This window comes from Canis aureus, chromosome 6 (assembly GCF_053574225.1).
Source record: "Canis aureus isolate CA01 chromosome 6, VMU_Caureus_v.1.0, whole genome shotgun sequence".
Classification (NCBI taxonomy): domain Eukaryota; kingdom Metazoa; phylum Chordata; class Mammalia; order Carnivora; family Canidae; genus Canis; species Canis aureus.
In genome coordinates this window covers 1,090,593-1,112,241 of record NC_135616.1, presented here as the reverse complement: position 1 = coordinate 1,112,241, position 21,649 = coordinate 1,090,593, and the positions used below count along the sequence as shown (strand labels likewise).

The following is a 21,649-nucleotide window of genomic DNA, read 5'->3' as shown; positions in this document are numbered from 1 at the left end:
GGACAAGGGGCATCCAGGACCATCTTCTGCAGCAGCGGCACTCAGAGAAAGTGAGGGAGGAGGGGCTCCCATGGGGCCCCTCGTGCCCGACCTCCAGGCCCCTGACTCATCTCTGGCAGCGGGAACCCATGAGGGACACTAATGAGAGCCCTGCAGCCCAGCCCAGCCCCTCCCGAGGCCCAGCTCCAGCAGACAACTACTCGTCCAGGTCAAGAAGCCCCATCTCCCGGCGTTCAGGTTAGTGCTCTTGCCCCGCGCTCATGTTTGCCAGACTGTGTCTCTTGGCAAAGCTATTTCCACGCGACATTATTAGCTGAGGACACAAAGAGGCCTCGTTGAGTCCAGCGGGGCCACACACGTTCCCTTCCTGCTGTGCTCAGCCAGCCTGCCCTGCGGTCAATGGACAGGCGGGTATGCCACGGACCCCTCTGTGGCTGAGCATGTCCCAGGACGGACGCCCCGCCAGACGCTGTGGGCAAGGCTGCTCCGACCATAGATCGTTGGACGAAATGCCTGACCCGGGCAGGAACCTGGGCGGACCCATGGCCAGCGCCCTTCCCAGCTGGGTGCACTTGCCCCTACACCCTGTCTGTCCCTCCGCCACCGGCTCCGGTGACATTGCTTGGGGTTGGCAGCCATTGTCTACAAGTCTGGCCCTTCTCTGAAAAAGAACAAGAGCCAAAGCTGAAGGCCGATCCCTCCCTGACTCCCCATGCCCGGCAGTACGTGGCAGACAGGCCGCTCCCTGCTGCCGCTGCCCTCCACACACTCCCAGGACATTCCGGCCCATGAGGAACATGCCCGATGTGCAAATCCCTCAGGTAATGCGGGAATTCATCACCAGGGGAGCGTGGGCGATCCAGGAATGGGAACCTGATCGGGGCCTGGAGCTGGAAAGAAATAGCCAGGGCTAGCCAGCGAGGTCTCAGGTTGCAATGAGCAGACTCCCCAGCAAGAGGGGAGGACAGCAGCGAAGAGCCCTATGGGCAGCACACAGAGGGGGCTCCCTCCTCCCTGTGACGGGGGAGGAGACAGCAGACGTCGAATCAGGTGGTTGAGCCCAGGGTGACCGCGTGCCTGGGTGAGCGCCTGGTGTCTGGGTATAATCATGGAGACAGCCCCTGCACCTCTCGGAAGTGCTGTGGTTTGGGTGACCCATCACACTGTTGTGCTTGTTCAGACAGACCTGCAGGTGGTCCCCTCCAGCCCTGCAACTCTGCTGTCTGACCTCCCAGCCTCCTGTCCTACGTGACCTGGAAACCAATTCACATCTCAACTAGTCCCAGGTACAAAGTCAGGGTCGAAACGACTTTCCCCCGCCGAGGGTCCCCCAGCGTGGTGGCCGTGCCATGCCACCTGCTGGCTCTCCCTGACGCCGCCAGTTCACTTGCTAGGACCTGAGACAGAAGAGTGGGTACTGGACTCGAGCCCATGAGATGCACCAGGGCCTGCCTGCCAGCCTCAGCCTAGTGCCCACACCGGAACCTACGACACATCAGCCGATGCTGATGAAACCAGCACTGCACGCCAGCCCCGCGGAGGAAGAAACGGAGGGGAATTGGGACTGAGCTCTCTGGAGGGATTCTGAGTGAGAAGGCACCAAGGAATGAGACAGTCTCTGATCTCGAGGCTTTCCCTCTGCCTCAAAAGTGGTCCCGGGAAGCTTAGTGTATCGGCAGCCAGATCAAACGCTTTCTGCTCACAGCCATCTAAGCACCAGTTACACCACCTCCGGGGGCTGGGGGGGGGGGGGTGGTCCAGGGCAGGAAGAAGAGGGGGCAGAGAAGTCCACAGCACGCTCGCGTCTGCTGGGACGCGGAGAGGTCAAACATAGAGACTGGTTAAGACCAAGCGTCAGCTCTCTTATCGTGGAAATAGAAAGAGGGAGGGGCTGGTTAAACATGAAACACCTATAAAATTAAACCGGTCCGTCGTAACCATGGAGCACTATCGCAAACACACGCCTATCTGGCACTCGCCCCTTGCCCCTCGAGTGACTCTTTATTTTCTATAATTAATCAAGCTGGGGTGGAACTTGGGGAAAGTTCACCCGTGGTCAGAATCCGCAGCCTTCTCTCTAGTAACAGCCCGCAGCGCGGGGCGGGGGGAGGTCTGGGGAGGGGAGGCACGGCAGGTGGTGTCTGCCTACCTGAAGCATGTTGAGAAGCAGGCTCCGGAACTTGGTCCCCTCCACCATGAAGAGTGCCATCTTGTCACACAGCTTGGCGGCCGTGAAGGCGAAGCTGCGGTCAGACACAGCCTTCTGGTAGATGGTCCGGACGATCTCCCCCAGCATCTCCTCAGAGTTGGTCGAGTTCTGGGCCTCCTCCATGAAGGTGGTGAGCTTGGTGTCCACGTCACTGCTGTTGTTCCGCATGCTGTTCAGGATCTCAATCAACTTGTCCATCTTGTTCTGCTGAGGGTTGGTGGTCTCCACGGCCACTTCGTCCTGGGGGGCATGGGAGACAGACCGAGGCGCACCTGAGTGGAGCCGAGGTTACTGCGGGGGACGGGGGACCAGTGGAGGGAGGGCTGCTGCCCCCAGAACGGATCTAATCCTACCTTCTTGAATCTGGGGTCTGGCACCTCTGGGAATGCTGACCTCCACCAGGGACCCTCGAGCCCCAGGGTCCTCTGCTGACCTTTCTCTTGGCTCCCGTAGCATCTGGGGCTGATCCTTCTTGCAAGCTCTAGCACTTACCCAGGATTCATATATACTGGCTGTGTTTGTCTACTTACCCATAAAATGCCTCAAGCTAGAAATGATTTAAAGGGGTTTGTACAAGATGAAATAAGATAACAAATGAAATACTGAGTCTAAGGGAAAATGAGGGCAGGAAGGAGGGAAGTATCCAGAATGCCCACTACCTTGGTTAAAGGCGTCCATGGATCGGCTAAATCTTATCTTCCAGACTCCTGGTTCCTACAGTCCAAGGACAATTGTGGCCCTGGTTTTGTGCCCTATGGAGACCCTGCTGGACTTCTAGAACAAATGCTATCCACCAAGAAATTCTGCAACGTGCCACTAAATCGACTGCCACTCCCAGGAAGGAAATTTCAAACAACAAACTCGACACCTTTAAGAAGTTTCAAGGCAAGTGAGTCAGACCCAGGCTGGAGAAGGAAGAAAATGGTATCTGACGGTCTCAAAAGTATCTATTCAAATGCCACAGATTGATGGCCAAGAATGTAATGGCCCTACCTGTTGGCATATGAGATGAGGGCAGAAGGGCAGGGTCAGGGATACAAAGGGAGGTCCCATGCTTGCCCCTCTGTTCTCAACACGGAGAGCTCTAGGCTGGGAGGCAGAGACCAGGGTGCTAGAACCTGCTTTCTGCTTCTAGTCATAGGGCTGTGGGCAGTAATTTCACTCTCTGGGCCTCAGTTTACTCACTGGTGAGATGAAGAGATTGGTGGCAGGGCTCAGCTTTTCCTGAGCCCTGCCACCACCTACACCAATGTCCTCCTGGCCTAGGAATCTAGGGGGGCTCCCCGAAGGAGAGTCCCTGAAACCCATGTATGGGTTCTATCCCCTCCTTGCCCATCTATCTGGGTTACCATTGTGGGGGCATCTTCCAAACATATTCCATCTATCTGAGCCCCAGGGCAGAAGAGCGGTCTGCATATAAAATAACCACTACTCAGGAGGCCTTTCCACATGTCATGGCATTGAATCTTCATGGTTTGTCTGTAAGGTGTGTACAGATGAGTCACCTGGGGCTCAGAAAGGTTAGGTGACTTGCCCAAGCTCACCTAGCCAGTCAAAGGCAGAATGAGCACCAGCTGGTTTGCTGCACTCCAAAGCCTGTGCTGTTTCCCCTCCATGACTCTACAGCTACATGTAGTAGAGACGGAGGGAATGTAATTAATAACCTCCCTTCCCTGGCCAGGCTGTGGGAATAGGTCTTGGAAGGTCTTTAGGAGAACAGGACATACTGGCCACCAGCCGGGAATGGCTACACCTTTGAAAAGTAAGGAAATGAGCGAAGCTCTCCTCCTGGACCTCACAGCTTCTTGCCCCACAGGGAGCAGTGTGGTGGGAGCTCAGGGCCATGAAGATGCCAGGAGCAGCATCTCCGCTTCAAGCCCTGGCTGGGGGAGAGGCCTGACCTGCCTTGTCCTGCCTGAGTGTGGACTGGGCCTGGCTTCTCGGGCAAAAGGTAGAAGAGGGCAGGCAGTTGAGAGGGGCCGGGGAGATGCCCAGAGCTTCGAGCTCTGCAGAAGCCCCAGAAGGAGGACTCTGGGGAGGTCTGGGGACAAATCGGCCTTTCTCGGGAATGGTTCCTCAGGGTAAGAGAGTGGATTTGATGCTGCCAGTGACAGAGCCCCATCCCTTGGCTAGAGGCACAGGGACATATCCTCCAGAATCAGTGAGCCAGGCCAACTCTGGGAGCCAGGGCCAGGGGTAAAGTGAAGAGAGAGAGGCTCGGGGCAGGGGTAGGCAACATTTAAGAAGGTCCCCACTCTCAGGGCTGCACCAGTGCAGGGCGGCACCTGCGGGATGCCAGGGGTGAAGGCTTCCTCCAGTATTGTCCCTTAGGCCCTTCCTTGGCTGCAGACTGATGAAGGAGGAGAACCACACAAAGCTGAGGTCTGCTGCACTCTTCCTGACTCACCTTTGCCCTCTCCACCCGGGCGGGGACCGCAGCAGGCTGGCACTTACCTGGGGGAGAAGCATTGGTCCACCTTGTATCAATTCTGAGGTTCCCCCAAATGCCCTGTTTGCACTACCAGGGCAGTGAGTGTCTGACTGCACAGAAGACTGGAGAGAGAGCCAGGCCTTCCCCGCACCCGTCCCATCGTCCTCTGGCATATGCACCTGCCTCCCTACTTCCCTCTCAGGCTGAGGCTGGTGCCCACCTGGGCCTCCCGTGGGATCTAGAAAGCCATGGGAGGTGCTCGAGGGGTTCACGCAGAGCTGGCCCGGGCCTGCCGCTGAGTGGCCGAGTGTCCCTCCGGCAGTGATGGGCCACCTCAAACCCGAGCCCACCCACCGAAGTGCCTACCTCGTGCCGTCCTCCCTGGTGCAAGAGAACAACAAAAATTCAATTACCGGTACCTTTTCTTTCAGCCTTCGCCGCAGCCTGTCTTTGGAAGACTGGAGCAGGGTAATTTTGGGCCGCTCCCCGATGCGCTCGGGAATAATACTGTCTTTACGCTTTGTCTCAGCCTCCGGACCCCCTGGCTGCTGCGGGGGCAGCCTTTCAGGAGCCCCTGGGGTGGGGGCATCAGGGCTGCGGGGGGGCTCAAGGCCGCCGTGCCCGGTGTCCCCCAGGGCGTCCTCAAGTTTGGGGCTCTCCATGGTCACGGTCTCTTTGGCATTGCGGTGGGCGCCTGCCTCCCCCTTGTCGCCCGGTGGGTGCTTCATGTTGCTATGGTGCCAGCGCCGGTTCTGGCTGTAGCCGTGATGGGTGGGCCTTCCTGAGGAGTGGGGCACCGAGCCCCCCTGGTAGGATTTCTGGTGGTCCCTGTTGTGTTTGGCACTGCCCGGCTGGTGGTCACTGTGCTGCTGGGGCTTGTTCCCTCCTGGAGGTCTCTGCTGCCGTCTGCAAACCAAAGGAGAGAGACAGGGTCACTGGGAGGACTGCTCAGGGTCCCCGGGGCGAAGCGCTAGGAGAGCGGTTCACTGAGTCAGTCGTTCATCCGTTCATTCCTTCAGCTCCCTTACTGAGCACCTCCTCTGTGCCAGGCTCTGTAGGGCCTGCAGATACAGCAGGTCCCTGGGATTACAGAGGGCTTCAAATGGGTCCTTGCGTTAAAGTATTATTTTATTCCCTTATTGGAACACACGTCAGCACATGTGTGGGGAGCAGAGTTAAAACGAGCCCTAGAGGAGTAGATCCTTCTGACTTGGGCCACAGCCACCCTGCAGCTACTCTGGAAGCAATGGTTACCCTTGTGGGGGCATCTTCCAAACATATTCCAGGCACATGTTCCAGCAAAGATGTACACTCAGACCTGCTTCTGGTAACAAATATCCTATTAATGAATTTTCACCATAATGGCTCTTGTAAAGTTCTATCATTTGTTAAGCAACCATTTTTGGGGGTATATTGACATTTCCACCCCCTAAGCCCACCGACAAAATACGCAAGGAGAGGTTGTTATGGGCTGAATTTTGCGTCCCCGTCCCCTTCAATTCATATGTTGAAGCCCCAATCCCTACGACCTCAGAATGTGACTGGATTTGAAGATTGGGTCTTTAAAGAGGGGATTAAATTAATCCCTTAGGCCACGACGGTGGGCACCAATCCAATCTGACTGGTGGCATCCTTACAACAAGAGGAAATGTAGACACAGACACCAGGGTTGCAGGCATACAGAAGAAAGACCATGTGAGGATGTGGCAAGAAGACAGCCATCTACAAGGGAGAGATGCCTCAGAAGAAACTAATCCTGCAGCTACCTTGACTTTGGACTTTCAGCTCTAGAATTCTCAGAAACAAAATTTCCGTTGTTTAGCCAACCCTGTCATCGGTTATTTTGTTACGGGAGTCGGGAGTCGGAGCCAACTCATACAAAAGTGACACTTGACTCGCTGATCTACTGGACACACTATTTGCTAAGGTAGATAATATCACGTGGAACAAAACTGAGGTGTGCACATGGGATGAACCCCAAACGTTTTGATGTGTGCACTGAAGGCAAGCAAGGGATGGGAGGGGGCATCCTGGGGACCCTCCAGTCTGTGTACCAAGGCTGCTTCCGTCTCCGGATGTCCTTGCATGTATACCCTTCCAGTGTTTTCCATGTCATGACTTTATGGGAAGTGAAAAAGTAGAACAGGACGACTGCGAGCCCCTCAACTGACGTCGCATCGTCAGTAAAGCAAGCTTGCAGAAAGAAGACTACCTTCTAAAGAATGACCCTCGTCTGTGACCCATCTCTTCGATGGGCACAACAGACCTTCATTGCAACGCATTTTCTGTACAAAAAGGTATTAATTTACTTTAAGCCCACTTTTATGTAAACTGTTTGAACGACGATCACCCGATATTTTGTATCTGAAAATCTGGAGGCATCTGGGGTTGAGGTTAAACATACCACTTTCCCATTAAAATGAATGAAAACTTTTTTTTTTTTCCATTGAAAAGCTTTCCCTACTGGCAGGGTTTTCAGGTGGTAATTAAAGTTGTTAAGTGAGAGACAGGAGTATAGCCTTTTGTTTCCACACAAATGATAACAACAACGCACTGTATCTTAGAAGCAGAAATCAGTGTGTTTCTGGAGGGAATTTGACGATTTGTCATAAGAGCCTTTAGAATGTGTAAACCACTGGAACTTGTAATTCCACTTGTGGCAATTTATCCAAAGGAAATAATCAAAAAAATAAAAAAGGGATGTAGGTACAAGGACGCTCACCACGGCACTGTTTAACTGCGGGAAACTGAATGTCGAACATTAAGAACACAGGATGAGACTTCACTCTGATTGGGGCACCTGGGTGACTCAGTCGGCTAAGAGTCTGCTTTTGGCTCAGGTCATGAACCTGGGGTCCCGGGATGGAGCCCCAAGTCGGGCTCCCTGCTCCTCAGGGAGCAGGCCTCTCCCTTTGCCCCTCCCCCCTGCTCATGCTCTCTCTCTCTCTTTTCTCTCTCTCCCTCTCTCTCTGTCTCAAATAAATAAATAAAATATTAAAAAAAAGACTTCACTCTGTTGATGGAAGAAAACATGTGTTGTAGAATGTGTAGCATGGTGCTATTTTTCAAGGTAAATATTTATGTGCATAGAAAAATATGGAAGCAGACACACCAAAATACTAATGGTGGTTATCTCTGGGATGGGATGAAGATTTTTCTTTTTTTTAAATTTGTGTTTTCTAAGTGAACGTGAACTTCTTTTTCTTTTTTAGGGGTGGAGGGGCAGAGAGAGAGAGAGTGCACGAGCTTTCACGCAGTCTCCACGTCTAGCACAGAGACCCGCGGGGGGCTGGATCTCATGATTTGAGGTCATGACCTGAGCGGAGATAGAGTCTGATGCTTACCAACTGAGCCATCCAGGTGCCCCGGACAGGGATTTGTTTTTCTGAACTTTTTATTATGAGACAATTACAGATTCACATGCATTTGTTAAGAAATAACACAGATCTTTTGCATCCTGTACCTGGTTTCCTCCACAGTAATATCTTGCAGGACTGAGGTACAAGATCCTAATGGGATCTTGACATTGACTAGGGTACAGAACCTTCCCATGGCTCCTAGGATGCCTTTCTGTTGCCCCTGTAGAGGTGTCCATTCCCCTTCTAGCCCCTCCTCTTGAGCCCCCCAGGCCATAACTAATCCAGTCTTCATTTCTACAATTTGTCAGCTCTAGAAAGTTATATAAATGGAATCACACAGTATGTAGCCTGGGGGGATTGGCTTTTTCACTCAGCATCATTCCCTGGAGAGGCATCCCATCCCAGTTTGGGGGGGAGGATGTGGTTTGCATGTTCCATAGTTTGCTCCTTTTTATGGCTGAGCTGTGTTCCCTTGTGGACGCATCTGTGAGTTTAAGTGTTTACCCGCTGCAAGGCATCTGGGTTGTTTCCAGGTATTGGCTCCCATGTACAAAGCTGCTAGGCACATTTGTGTGTAGGTTTTCATGTGCACATAAGTTTTCATTTCTCTGGGGGGTGCCATTGCTGGGTCACAGGGTAGTTGCTTATTTTTTGGAAAAATTTACAAAAGATTTTATTTAGGGGCACCTGGGTGGCTCAGCGGTAGAGTGTTTGCCTGCAGCTCAGGGCGTGATCCTGGGGTCCTGGGATCGAGTCTCACATTGGGCTCCCTGCAGGGAGCCTGCTTCTCTCTCTGCCTGTGTCTCTGCCTCTCTCTTTGTGTCTCTCATAAATAAATAAATAAATATAATAATAATATTTTTTTTAAGATTTTATTTGAGAGAGAGAGAGTGAGCATGTGCAGGAGGATGGGTAGAGGGAGCGAGAGAATCCAAGCAGACTCCTAGCTGAGTGTGGAGCCTCTCCAACTCCGAGATTATGACCTGAGCTGAAACCAGGAGTCTGCTGTTCAACCAACTGAGCCACCCAGGCGCTCCAGGGTAGTCGCTTATTTAGAGAAAAAAAAAAAAAAAAAAAGCCCAAACTGTTGAACTATTTTCCAGAGAGGTTATATTCCCACCAGCAATGCACAAGCTGCTTGTAGTCATTATTTCTCTGGGTAACTCCAAACCCATCCTTTCCCTCCTTCTACTGAATGGATTCTGAGAACACGGATGTTAGAGAGGCTATTACGGATTCCCAGGTCCCAGAAGCTTGTTCACTTTGCCCTTTTTCTGCCCATTTTCTCGGTGTGGCTCAGATCGGATCATTTGCCTTGCTTGCACGGTGCTGGTTTTTCCCCATCCCTACTGCCCTTGAGCCCATGCATTGAGTTTGCAACTATTAAGTTCCATTTGGTAATTTTGTTATAGCTTCTATTTCTTTGCCAAGGCCTAACGTTTCCTTTGTGTCAAGCATGTTCCTAATTGTTCTTTGCGCGGCATTTTTATGCTGGCTGCTTTACAGTCTTTTGTCTGATAATTCTAACATTTCTGTCTTCTGGGTATTGGGATCGATTGTGTTTTTTCATTCCGTCAAGATCTTTCTGGGTGTCAACATGACTAAGAGATTTTTGGTTGAAACCTGGACATTCTGGGTATTATGTTATGTGAGTGTGGACTTAAGTCCAGAGCCTTGGAACTGTTTGAACTGGCTTCCTCGGACCTTGCCCCAGGAGCGGAGAGGGCTGCCACGGCTCGGAGTAGAGGTTGGGTCCCCTCCTGGGCCTTCTCTGACACCCCGAGCGGCTCCTCTTTGCTGGTGAGCAGGGAGGATTCTGGGCCTCCACACTGACGCCTCCCTGGCAGGGGCGGAAGGGTACACACTGCTCCTCCCCACGTGGCCCCTCCTGACATCACCGGGAGCAGGGAGCCTTGACCCTGGGGGTGGCAGTGGGATTCTAGGCTCCCCGGGCAGCCTCCACAGACATGGGGGCAGTGCTCGACCCCACAGGAGCGCATGCCCGCTCCTCACTCAGCCTCTCTGACACCACCCTGCTGGAGCCTTGGACACCCCCTCCCAGCCTGGTGAGTGTGAACTTTTGGCTCCTTCCTTGGCCTTTGCTTGTGTGGGTCAGGCCCGAGCCTGCTTTTTTATTTATCTTTTTTCTGGGAGCTTTGCCTCATCCAAGAGTTTTCTGCCTTGTGAAGCAGCAGGTCCTTCTTTCCCGGCCCTTTGGCTACATGGCACGAGTTCGTCGGGGCTGTTTGGTCTCCCTCGGCCGAGCGGCGTTTCTGGATTGCTGGCTTCCTTAGCTCCAAGCCTGGGGTCTGCGCAGCCGGCCAGAAAACTGCAGCAAGTTACCACTGTGTCATTCCTCGGGTGCCGCGGTCTCCAGCCCGCCTGCTTCTCCCCGGCTTTCGGAGTCCTCTTGTGTTTGCTGTTATATAGAATGTTCAGGGTTCCTAGTTGTCTGTATTTATTTTAACAACTTCAGAGTCATTGTAGAAACATCCGCAGAAGCCTGGTGCGTTGAACTGAGCCAGGCTGCCGGGATGTGCCCTGGGTCCTTCTCGTGAGGCCTGCGTGGTAGTTCTCATCGTTGGGTGTCCAGGTTCCATCTCATTGGGTCTGACGTGCATCGCTGGTGCAAAGAGCCATGCTGCCCTGACACCTGCGTGGAAGAGGCAGCCCTGCCACCTAACACCCCTCGGCTCTGCTGGTCTGCCTAAAACTCTCCATTTTATTGCCCAGTGGATTCATCCTAAAAACAGAGACCATCAAGGGACCAAGGCTGTAAGTTCTGGAAGATGGTCAGTTTGCATTCACGGTGCGGGGCAGGGATCACGCGCACAGGCGCCCAGGAAGCACTGGGCCTCGTCCGCCAAGTGAGTCACTGGGTCAGCTTCTTTCCAGGATCGCCAACTGGCTTTCACACTGCCCAGACCTAGGTCCAGATGCCTGAGACTCGAGTCACCTGCGAAGCACAGACCCACCTCCATGGGGAGATCCAGGAGGAATTCCACAGCCCTCCGGCTCCTCGGGGTACACACACGACGGAGACCGGAACCCTCCCCCTGCTTTTAGTTTTCAATGACTTTCATAATTTGCCCTTTCTCCTACCGTTCTCTTTGTTCTGAGTATGAGTAATTTTTAAGAGAAGAACCTTGGAAATTCCCTGGCAGATAATGTTTGATTCTCACGACTTTTCCCATCCTTATTTAGAAAATTTGCAACTATGGCTCAAGGAATGCCCCCAAAGGATGGCTGACCAAGGCCTTCCCATCATTTGTCTTGAACTGTCTGGCTTCCCACTTGCTATATCAGGGATTTCCCTGTCTCTGCCCAACATCCTCCCTCTTGCGGGGGGGGGGGGGGGGGCGCCTCCCTCCCCCAAACAAAGCAAAACAAAACTTCTCTCCACCTGGGGGAGGAAGGAGGGAATTTCTACACGGTTGGGGGTCAAGGGCTCAGCAAGAATTCAGCTCGGTCTTGCAGACATTCTGCTGCTCTTGCTGGCCCTCGGAGCCAGCCAGCAATGACCAACAATGCCCAGGTGGCCGGGCGCTGAGGCAGGGTGTGCTCAGACCCATTTGGCCTGGTGGCAGCCCCTTTGCACACACGGAGTGCTGTCCACAAGCAGGAGTGGAGGTCTGGGAGTCCATCCTTAAGGGCCCCCTCCTAACTGGGCAGTCAAGATATCGGAGTCAAAAGGAAGAGGGTTGATGGGGCGGGGGGGGGGGGTGCTGGACGGCTGGGTGATCCCTTGGGAGGGGCGGCATGGAAGAGCCAGTTGCCATTGGAGGCAACGGGCATGAAGCCTTTCTCTTTCCCTTTCTTCTTTCCTCTTCAAGGCTCGGATCAGCTTTCAGGACCACTGATTGTTGGGACCGGTCTCCATGTACAGGCTGGTCAAGGAGCTTTCTTCCCATTTTACAAGTAAGTCAACTGAGGCTCCATGAGGTGATGTCCCACATGCTCTCCAGAGTGTGCCCAGCCTGTTGGCGAGTCCCAGCACCAGCACCCACCTCCTGACTGCCTCCCGTTTGCCCTCCGATCCACGATCCAGCCCTTTAGGACAGAAGGGCCGAGAGGGCCCTCGCCATCAAAGGAGCCGGGGGGGGGGGGGGAGCTGGGCCTCAGGCCCCCACCTTGGAGACCCAGGCTTCCCTGCTCTGGCCATTCACAAATATTTGTCAGCGGTTGCCAGCTGCGCCAGCCAAAACCAGCTCCTCTCTCCTCTGTGTTTGTTGGTCCTGGGTTTCATCAATACCTCTCTTTAGGGGCCAGCTGGCCGCTTACCATGAAACCTGTGGGTTTAGGTTTGGCCTGGCTGTGGAGGAGTTGCTCCCGTGGCCAGGCAAGGAAGCACTTGGTCTCTGATGTACGGATGTGTGGGGCCAGGTTCTGGAAACATAGTAGACAGGCCATTTTGCAGCCTCGCGAGCAAAAATATAGATAGATAGATAGATAGATAGATAGATAGATGATAGAATAAAACAAAAAGGCAAAAATCCATCTCCCTGTCTGCTTATTATGCTCTAATCTCTCTAGGGAAGTTTCCTTTGGTGCTGGCGGTAGAGGGGAGAGGAATGGCTCAGGAGAGTAGATTAATATTCCACTTGTGCTACTGGCAACACCTGCTGTTAGGGAAATAATGCCTTGTTTTTTTGTATTTTGTTGTTTTTTTTTTTTTTTTTGGAGAGTGGAAATTGTCAGTATGCTTTTTCCATGCTTTTTCCACTCATTTAGTTTATTCTTTCTTCTTTGGGTTCTGAAATCAGATGTCTTGTTTCACTCTAAGATTGCGCTCTTTTATTAAAAAAAAAAAAGAAAGAAAGAAAAAGAAAAGTTCCCCACACCACAGCTGCATTTTGGGAGGTGGGTGTAGGGAGAATAACTTCAGATTTTGTTTTAAAAAAATGATTCTAACAGCAGTCCGAATGCAGACAAACGTCTCTCTGTTCATTTTTTATTTCATAATTGTTCCCAATGAGATATTCCGAGGGCCACTGACTTATTATGGTTCTCTCCATGTCGGACACTTTACCACATAATTTGTAGGTCTGCTTAAAAATTTCTGAAAGCAAAATTCCTAGGGCAAGTGGTTTTAAAACTATGCAGGGGCTCATATTTCTTGCCGTCAGAGAAAGTGATGATTGCTCATTACTAGCCGAGGCGCCTCTACTCCTGCCCACCTACACACGCCCTGTGCGGGGTGCCACCTTCCCCGCCCCAGCCCGGGGGCAGCGCCAGAGCGTGACAGGCTGTGTGTCCCCGGGGCTCCTCGGCAGCTCCGGGCCGCCCAGCTCAGCGTGGGCAGGTGGCGCCTGGGAACCAGGGTCCTGGCCACACACACGCCTGCTCCTGTTTGCTTCAGCAGGGAAAGTGGGAGGTTCGGGGAGCCACCCCAGGGCAACGTGCCACTGGCTTGGCAGAGGCACAGGGTCCTGGTGGCCTGTGTTGACTGAGCACCTACTGTGTGCTCGGGGCTGGAGGAGGTGATGGAAATCCCCTGGGTTTGTTTCGAGGCCCCCCACGGGCGTGCGGCTCCGCGTCTGTCTCCAGCTGTGTGGCCCCGTCTCAGGGGTGGCTGTGATGCTTGTGGAGTGACCGTATGTGACAGTGGCACAGGTGACTGAGCCACGGTTCAGAGAGGTTGCCCAAGTAGCTAGTGATGAGACCTGTTCCAGGAGTCCATCAGTCTCCACGCTCAGGGACTGCCCGAGATGTGAGATGACGGGATTTTGCAGGTGCCTGTTTGAGGTCCTCCCACTGTTCAGAGAACCGGGATGCCACTGCAGCTCATGCAACCACATTCCCCGTGGTCACAAGGGCCAACATCCTGGCGGCGTCGGCTGGCTGTGCCCACATCGGGCCTCTGGCGGTCCCTGGAGGACGGCGCCTGTGTGCTTCGGGAACACTCCCGCTGCCTCGGACGGCCAGCCAGGCTCCGGGCTCCCCCGCTCCCACACCTGTGGGACTCTCCTTGTGCGCACAGTTGGGAAGAAAATAATTCAGGACTGAGGCCTCGGCCAGCCAAGGCAAAGGTTTGCGTCAGAAGTCCGGTTGGCCACTGCCACGGATCGAAAGCCGGAAACCTGACTTTTATGTGGCCCACGGGATGCTCTGGGGTGGAAACAAGAGGGTCCGAGTGGTGCCTCTACCCCCTGCCCCCAAAGGCAGAGAAGAGACTCTTCCAATCATAGAACGCATGAGCAAACCATGATGGGAGGGAAGGCTGCTTCATTAATTTTTTTGTAAAGGTCTTATTTATTCATGAGATACACAGAGAGGCAGAGACACAGGCAGAGGGAGAAGCAGGCTTGTCACAGGGAGCCCGACATGGGACTCGATCCCAGGACTCTGGGGTCACACCCTGGGCCAAAGGCAGAGGCTCAACTGCTGAACCACCCGGGGGGCCCTATCACCTCATGAATTAAACATGTTCTGAGATCGTGCTGTGAGTGTGGGGTGATCAGAGGTGTCAGTGGGCTTGCCCGCCCTGGGCAGAGCTCCTGGAACACCAGGGGAGCCGGGGCTATGGGTGACAATGGTTGTGCTGTCCACCAAGAGCAGCCAAATGCATCTCCTGATCCCATCATTGCCCCAAGGCCCTGCCCAGCAGCCTTCCCCAGCTCCCTAAGGCCTCTTCCCTGTCCTTCTGACTCTTGATGGCATTATGGCCTGATTCCCCGTCTACACCCCTGCACAGCCTCATGTGTTCTTCTTGCAGGCCTTGGAAGTATCCCCTTCTTTCGGATGGGGTGGAACTCTCTCTGTCCATCCCTCGGGGTCTGGCTGGAGCTGGGCACTCATGCATGCCTCCAGGAAGCCCCCCCGCCCCCGCCCCATGCATGCCACGGCCTGGGGGCTTGGTGATGACTCTGACCCACGGCTATGCCCCTGTAGCACTTAGGCTCCATGTGCAGAGACAGTCGCTAATCCATAAACCACAGAAACAGGTTATTTGGCTGCAACCAGGGACAAGAGTCATGAAGGAAAGGAAACAGAGAGTAGCACCAGCTCTGTGGCAGCCGGGTCACAGACGCAGGACAGACTCATAACATGTGGGACCATGTGCAACAGGACAAAGCAGGCCTCTCGTTCCAACACTACTGAGAGTTTCGGGATGGGCCGGTGAAGGTTGAACCCACCGCAGCCCTTGCTGCCCACAGACGCCCTGACACAGGGGACGGTGCGGTGACAAGGACACAGAGTAACGGTAATAAAAACATGCCAACACATATGAAGCACCAGCTGTGCACTGGGCAGGACTTCCGCTGCCCCCAAAGAGGGAGGCACTACCATTAACCCCTTTTTACAGAGAGGTCAGGAGGCACAGAGAAGGCAAGAACCTGTCCAAGGCCACATGGCTCGCAAGAGGTAGAGCCTGGGTATAAATCTAGGCGGTCTGGTCTCAGCATGTGTGCCCTCCCTGACCACGCTCTCTGGCCTCGCAGTTTTGAGGCTTGATGGAGGGTCCTGAGGGCCGGGGGCAGCCTGAGTCCCTGCTGAGCCCCTGAAATCCAAATGCAAATCCAGAGGCTCTCCAGTGTTGGCCAAGGCCGGAGCGGGGAGGGATGGAGGGCTGGCGGCACAAGGCGGACACAGGCTAGATACGCAGAAGCAGAGGCCAAAGGCCGAGCCAAGGCCACTGGGAACAGGGAAGCTGAGGCCCGTGGGAGGGGAGAGCCTGGGAGGGCTCTGGATGGTGCCCGAGTCGAGGTTTGGAAATCCGGCTTCCAGCCTTGGCTCCAGCGCGTCTGGGGAAAACCACAGAAGCCACGTGTGGCCCTCGGGTTTCCATGCGAGCTGGGAACAGTCCTTTCCCCCACCGGTCTGCCCATTCCGGGGTGGGGACCATGGAGCCCACTTCATGGCTGTGCCCGGGGAGGGAAGCAGGAGCTGCAGGCTCTTGCCACCTTCTTCCATCTTGGGGCAGCCCAGAAAGCCACAGAGAAGTGGCTTTCCCTGGGGGATAGCCGCAGGGGCCCCGAGTCTCACTCAACTGCACAGGCATTGCTGAGGTGCTGCTGCCAACACCCCGGGAATCCAGGGCCCTTGGCCAGCCCTGCTCAGCCCGGACTCCTCAGGGCTCACTGTTCCCACCTGCAGAATGGGAATCCTCAAACCCCACCTCCTCTGCATTCCTGCCCGGGTCACCAGGCTGGTCAGAAATTTCAGCACCATCAAGGCCAGGAGAGCATTTGGAGAACAAAAAGCACATTATAAATGCGAGGTATTATTTTTGTTCCAGCGTGAATCAGGCATTCCAAGAATCCTTGGCCTCAGATGTTCGTAGGCAGCGTGATGTCATGGGAAGAGCACGCGGCTGTCCCGGCGGAGAGTTTCCAGCAGAAGGCCCGCGCCCCTGCGTCCTGCAGGCGGGCCTGTGGACCCCGGGCGTGCCCTCAGAGGCTGGCATGTCAGGCAGGAACGCTGGTCGAGCCCCAACCGCGCCCTCCAGGCGTCCGGCTCTAACTACCTGCCGCCAAACAGGCTGGGCCCAGGACGCCGCGCCGGGAAGCAGAACCTGCCCCAGCCACCCTTTTGGAGGCTGCAGAGTTTGCTGGCTCCTGCCCACTGCTCCGGACGAGCAGAGGAGGCCCAGCGAGGGGTGTGGGCTGGTACCCTGTGCCCCCTCTTTCACGGCCCCTCACAGCCTGGCCACGGACAGCGCTCAACGCAGACTCTCGGGGCATTTCCCAAGAGGCAACCTGTTGCTGTTGTTCAAAGTGTGGACCAGGGAGCCAGATGCCCGGGTTCAGATCCTGGCTCTGCTCACGGCTGCACAGCACGGGGCAAGTACCTTCACCTCTCTGGGCCTGTGCTTCATGTGTAAGGTGGGCACAGAGTCCCCCTCGCCTGGGTGCTCGGAGTTGTAAAGGAGCCGAGGGTGTAGAGGGCATATATTGGTGTTTGCTGGGGAGGACCACATGCTGTGGGTTTGCCAAGCACAGCAGGAATCCGTCAGGTACTTGGAGGAGGGGATGAAGGTGAGCACATCGTGGCGCAGGTGGGAGAGCCGAGGATGTGCGCCATGCCAAGTGTCAGGAGCCCTAAGATGTCCAGCCTCTGGCTTTTGCGCCAATTCTGGCTCTAAGGACTCATCCCCGAACTGACCTTGCAGGATGGACTTCTTGACTACCAAATACTCACACGGTCACCTCCCAAGAGAAATACTGCCTGACGGGGGACCTGCAGGCTGAGAGGCCACCTCCAATGGCTCGTTTACTCCCCGGTGAGCGCCTGGCTGTCAGCACCCACCACAGCTGGCCCCACAGGCCCTCGGTCACCCCATGTGCCGATTTTGGAGCACACTCAGGAACCAGTCGTCCATCAGGGCCACTTCTCCACATCCACGGGGGCCGTGAAACAGCCCTCGAACTGCAGTAGGTGGGACAGAGGGAGGGGGAGGCACAGAGGGTCTCCTAAGACTTTCTAAACCTCAGGTGTGAGCAACTGCTGAGCCTTTCTGAACCACGGGGGACAGAAGCCCAGGGACATGGCCTGAGCACTCCTAACGGACACACTTCCTTGCGCGGAAAGCTGCCCCACAGTGACAGGGGCTGCCTGGAGATTTAGTGAGCTCCCCCTCACAGGAAGTGTCCAATCACTGACCAATAGCTGTGGAGACCTCCTCTCCCTAAGCTGCCTGTTCTGCCCTCAGCACCTCCTCCAGGAGGCCCCCTGGGTATCAGGAGTCCTCACTTGGGGGGGCAGCATGATGCAGCGACACACAGGCTGGGAACAGGGCCCACTGGGCGTCCTCTGATTTCACCCACACCTAGCTAGGTAGTCTCACGCAAGTCACACCTCCCCACCCCTCATTTGTTTTATCAATCGAGTGGGACTGGGACACACAGGAGAGACGCTGAGCGGAGAGGCAGGTCCACAGGGCTGGGTGATAGACCTTGCTGGCTGTCCTTCCTGCCCCCCGCCCCCACTCTGCCTCAGCCCACCCTAGGAGGGGGCCCAGGGAGGGAGATGAAGGGAGGTGGGGAAGGTGCAGGGAGGTGCAGGGAGGTTGGGAAGGTGGAGGGAGGTGGGAAAGGTACAGGGAGGTGGAAGTAGGTAGAGGGAGGTGGAGGGAGGTGCAGGGAGGTACAGGGAGGTGCAGGGAGGTAGAGGGAGGTGCAGGGAGGTGGAGGGAGGTGGGAAAGGTGCAGGGAGGTGGGGAAGGTGGAGGGAGGTGGAGGGAGGTGGGGAAGGTGCAGGGAGGTACAGGGAGGTGCAGGGAGGTAGAGAGAGGTGCAGGGAGGTGGAGGGAGGTAGGGAAGGTGCAGGGAGGTACAGGGAGGTGCAGGGAGGTGAGAAAGGTGGGGGGAAGTGCTCTCCCACAAGAAGCAGGGCTGCACAGGGCTCTGGGTGGGGGACACTCCTGGCGGGACCACCTGCCCCACTCCCCAGGCCGCCCTCCTGGGGCCTCGTCCTCCCTCACACCTTGTTACCCAGGGTCTGCTCTGTCCCCGAAGGGCTGTCTCTCTGTCCTGGAAGGAGACGGAGTGTGGGGTGTGCCATGGAGGTCCCCAGAGGAGGGCCTCGCTCCAGCCCCAGTTCTCAGCTATGGGGCCGGAAGGACTGACAAGTCAGAACTTATGGGACAGGGAGGGCCGCTAGACACGGTCCCCAACCACCGCCAGCTGGGCGAGGACACAGCTGCCCCACAGATGGGTTCTTGGGCCAGAATGTTCCAGAGCACTAGGTATTGGTAACTGGGTGCTGACGGCTTTCACATTAAACACCTCTCCACCGGCATTGGGTTCACACATGCAGGACAGCCAGGTGGCTGATGAGGCCTGACCTCCCCTAGCTCCCAAAGGCAGGGCATCTTGAGGTTTAGAGTAGCAAGTCTGTTTTTTGTTTATTTTTTAAAAAAAGATTCTATTTATTTATTTGAGAGAGAGAGAGAGAGTGTGTATGTAGAGGGAGAGGGAGAAGCAGACTCAACGTGGCACAGGGACCCCTATGCGGGGCTTGACCACGGAACATGGGGATCATGACCGGAGCCCAAGGCAGACGCTTAACCAACTGAGCCCCCAGGAGCCCCAGAGTAGTGAGTTTAAAAATCAATCAGAGACTCCCCCCACCCCGACCACAGAAGTCAACCAGTAAAGTGAGGAAGAATGATGGAATTAGGAAATCATTTGGCAAACATCACAATGATAATTGTTTCAGGCAAGAATCATCACTGGAGGCCAGTGGATGAAAGTTTGAGGGAAAACAGAATATTGGCACAGTCTCCAACTATCTCCCCACAACCCCTGCTTAATGACAAAGGGAAAACCCGTAATTTCACAGTGGGGAAGCTGGGCAGACACTGCCTTTAACCCAGCAATCAAAGTTAACACCACGGGTTACGGGCGACAGGACAGCCCGAGTCCTCTGGTCTCCTGCCCTGAGAAGGACACACCATCACTCACGTGCCTGGAACCTGAGGAGGTACCAGAGAAATCCCACATGAGGGACCTTCTACAAAAATAACTGGTCTTTTTTTTTTTTTTTTTTTTTTTTTAAATCAATGTCACAAAACTCAAAGACTTAGGAACCGTCCCTATATTAAAAAAAAAAAAAAGACACTTAAAGAGACACGATGATGGAAAGTAACCCAGGATCTAGGATCATTGGAGAAGAACGACCAAGGCCTGTGGGTAACAGCATCCAGTCTATGCTGATATCCTGATTCTTATTATTGTCCTGCAGAGACAGAAAGAAATGTCTTCATAAAGCAGCGCCCTATGATGTGCCCAGCTGTAATCAGGCAAGTTGCTCTCCCACAGGTCAGGAAAAGCTAGGTATCCGGGGGTGGGCGGTGGTGGGGGGAAGCCCCTGTGGTATAATGACAGTTCTTTGTATGATTCTTGCCACCTTTCAGAGTCAGAAACATTGTCAAGGCCGACATTTTCAAACCAGGAGCAGGAGCTGGTTAGAGGGCATTCTAGAACAATCATGAGACGCGGCTAACAGATGGTGGCGATTCGTCTTCAGTGGGTTTCATCTCTAACAAGCCTGGGAAGTAACATGAAAGCCCCTGAATCTGGCCGCAGAGACCCCTCCGCAGCAGCAGACAGAGCCGTGGGGCCCCCCTCCTCACCATAGGGACGGCCCGGCCCAGGTGACGGCAGAGCGCCCTGCACGTTTGTCCTGGGGACCCAGAGGGATTGCCAAGTGCAGCCGGGCATCTGGGCACGGTGTGCTGGGCAGCCCAACTCCTAACCCCAGGGCACTCCACAAACCATCATCAACACGTGCATCTGCCCTTTTGGATGAACTTGCAGCATCAAGCTGCTCAAAGCAAGGCTCTGTTGCTCCGGGTGGGCCTGGAGATCACCCACCAGGAGATCTAGTCCCTCAGCGAGTGGGGGAAAAGGTTATATTTTTATGTTTCTTATTTTTCACACCCGTGGGAACTGAGGCAGTTCAGTGGAGTCGCTGCAGCCTTCCTCAGCTCTTTAGCTTTGAGAACTTGTCTCATGGGAATATTTCACGTTGCTAATATCCTTAGGAGCTTAGAGGGTATTTTGTTATTTTTGACAGTCTACAATAAATAAGTTATTTTATGCAAATCGTGTTTTCGAGAAAGATTTGAGAGAGAGAGAGAGAGAGAGAAAGAGAGATCGAGCACGCGTGCACAGTGGGAGGGGTAGAGGGAGAGGGAGAATCTCAAGTAGACTCTGTGCTGAGCGCGGAGCCCCCGCCATGGGACTTGATCTCACAACCCCGAGTTCACGACCTGAGCCCAAACCAGGAGTTGGTTGCTCACGGACGGCGCCACCCAGGTGCCCCTTAAAACATGGTCTTTGTATGTTACTGGGAGTAAAGTATAAGGTTCACGTTTAATAAGAACATACGCGAATAAAGGCAAAACGTGACCTTTCCTCACTTACCAAGTGATGCCTTTCTCCTTCATTCATTATCAATGAGCTATGAAGACAAAAGCACGACTTCCTACAAAGACGTTTCAAGATGACATCCTACCATCACATTGTGGCTTTGGCACCAGAGACCCGCTAACATGGAGGCTCGCGTTTGACTATACAAGGCAGAAAAAGAAACAAAAGGCAAAGACTGATCTCGTGGCCCCAACGTTTGGGATTCGTGAATTTCACGTTTGTTTAAAATAAAAATCATCCGCTTGGTTTTTGTAATTTCCTTGTTTTTTTCCTTTTTTTTGTTTTTGTTTTGTTTTGTTTTGTTTTTTGTTTTTTTCCTAAATGGCGAGATCCGAGAAGCTTCAGGAAGTCTTCACGTGCAATCACTTTTGCCCAAGTAGCAGGTCCAGAGTGTGGTGGGTCTCAGTTCCTCCGGGACAGGGGCTGGAAGCCTCCGCCGCAGCAGGAGCTGCTGCCCAGGGACTCGGACCAGACGAAGGGGACTCCAGATCTGGGCAGAGCACCCGAGGCAAATGTGCAGAATTATTACCACTTGTTTGTTCCTCATGAACCGGCCTTTTATTATCAGTGTTCTTTAATGCTTCCTGCCATTAACCAACTGTCCATTACAGGCAAAAATTAAATATTTGGCTAAGAGTAAAAATAATTTCAAACTGCGTAATGGTCAAAACCACCAAAGTGGCTCCCGGGGCTGCTGGATGATGGATTGGCTGGGGCGGGGGCGGGGGGGCCTGGGTGTGCTTCACCCATCTCCATCACACCAGGCACTCACTCC

The 21,649-nt window shown here is 54.3% G+C and overlaps 1 protein-coding gene and 1 long non-coding RNA gene across 8 annotated transcripts in view; one reads left to right on the top strand and one right to left on the bottom strand.

The window, feature by feature from the left end:
* Window positions 1-21,649, bottom strand: part of CTIF (cap binding complex dependent translation initiation factor) — a 282,695-nt gene that overhangs the window by 86,001 nt on the left and 175,045 nt on the right. For 5 of the 7 annotated variants that reach the window (XM_077899773.1, XM_077899779.1, XM_077899776.1 and 2 more), the window contains 2 exons: window positions 5,054-5,546; window positions 2,150-2,449 (listed from right to left, as the gene is read on the bottom strand). In XM_077899773.1, the coding sequence (XP_077755899.1) occupies window positions 2,150-2,449; window positions 5,054-5,546 (793 nt within the window). The remainder of the gene's footprint in view (window positions 1-2,149; window positions 2,450-5,053; window positions 5,547-21,649) is intronic. The other 2 variants (XM_077899775.1, XM_077899777.1) reach the window with 1 other exon arrangement.
* LOC144315374 (uncharacterized) lies at window positions 18,283-20,547 on the top strand. The gene is made up of 2 exons (XR_013381059.1): window positions 18,283-19,761; window positions 19,857-20,547. It is a non-coding gene; the product is annotated as an uncharacterized LOC144315374 (long non-coding RNA).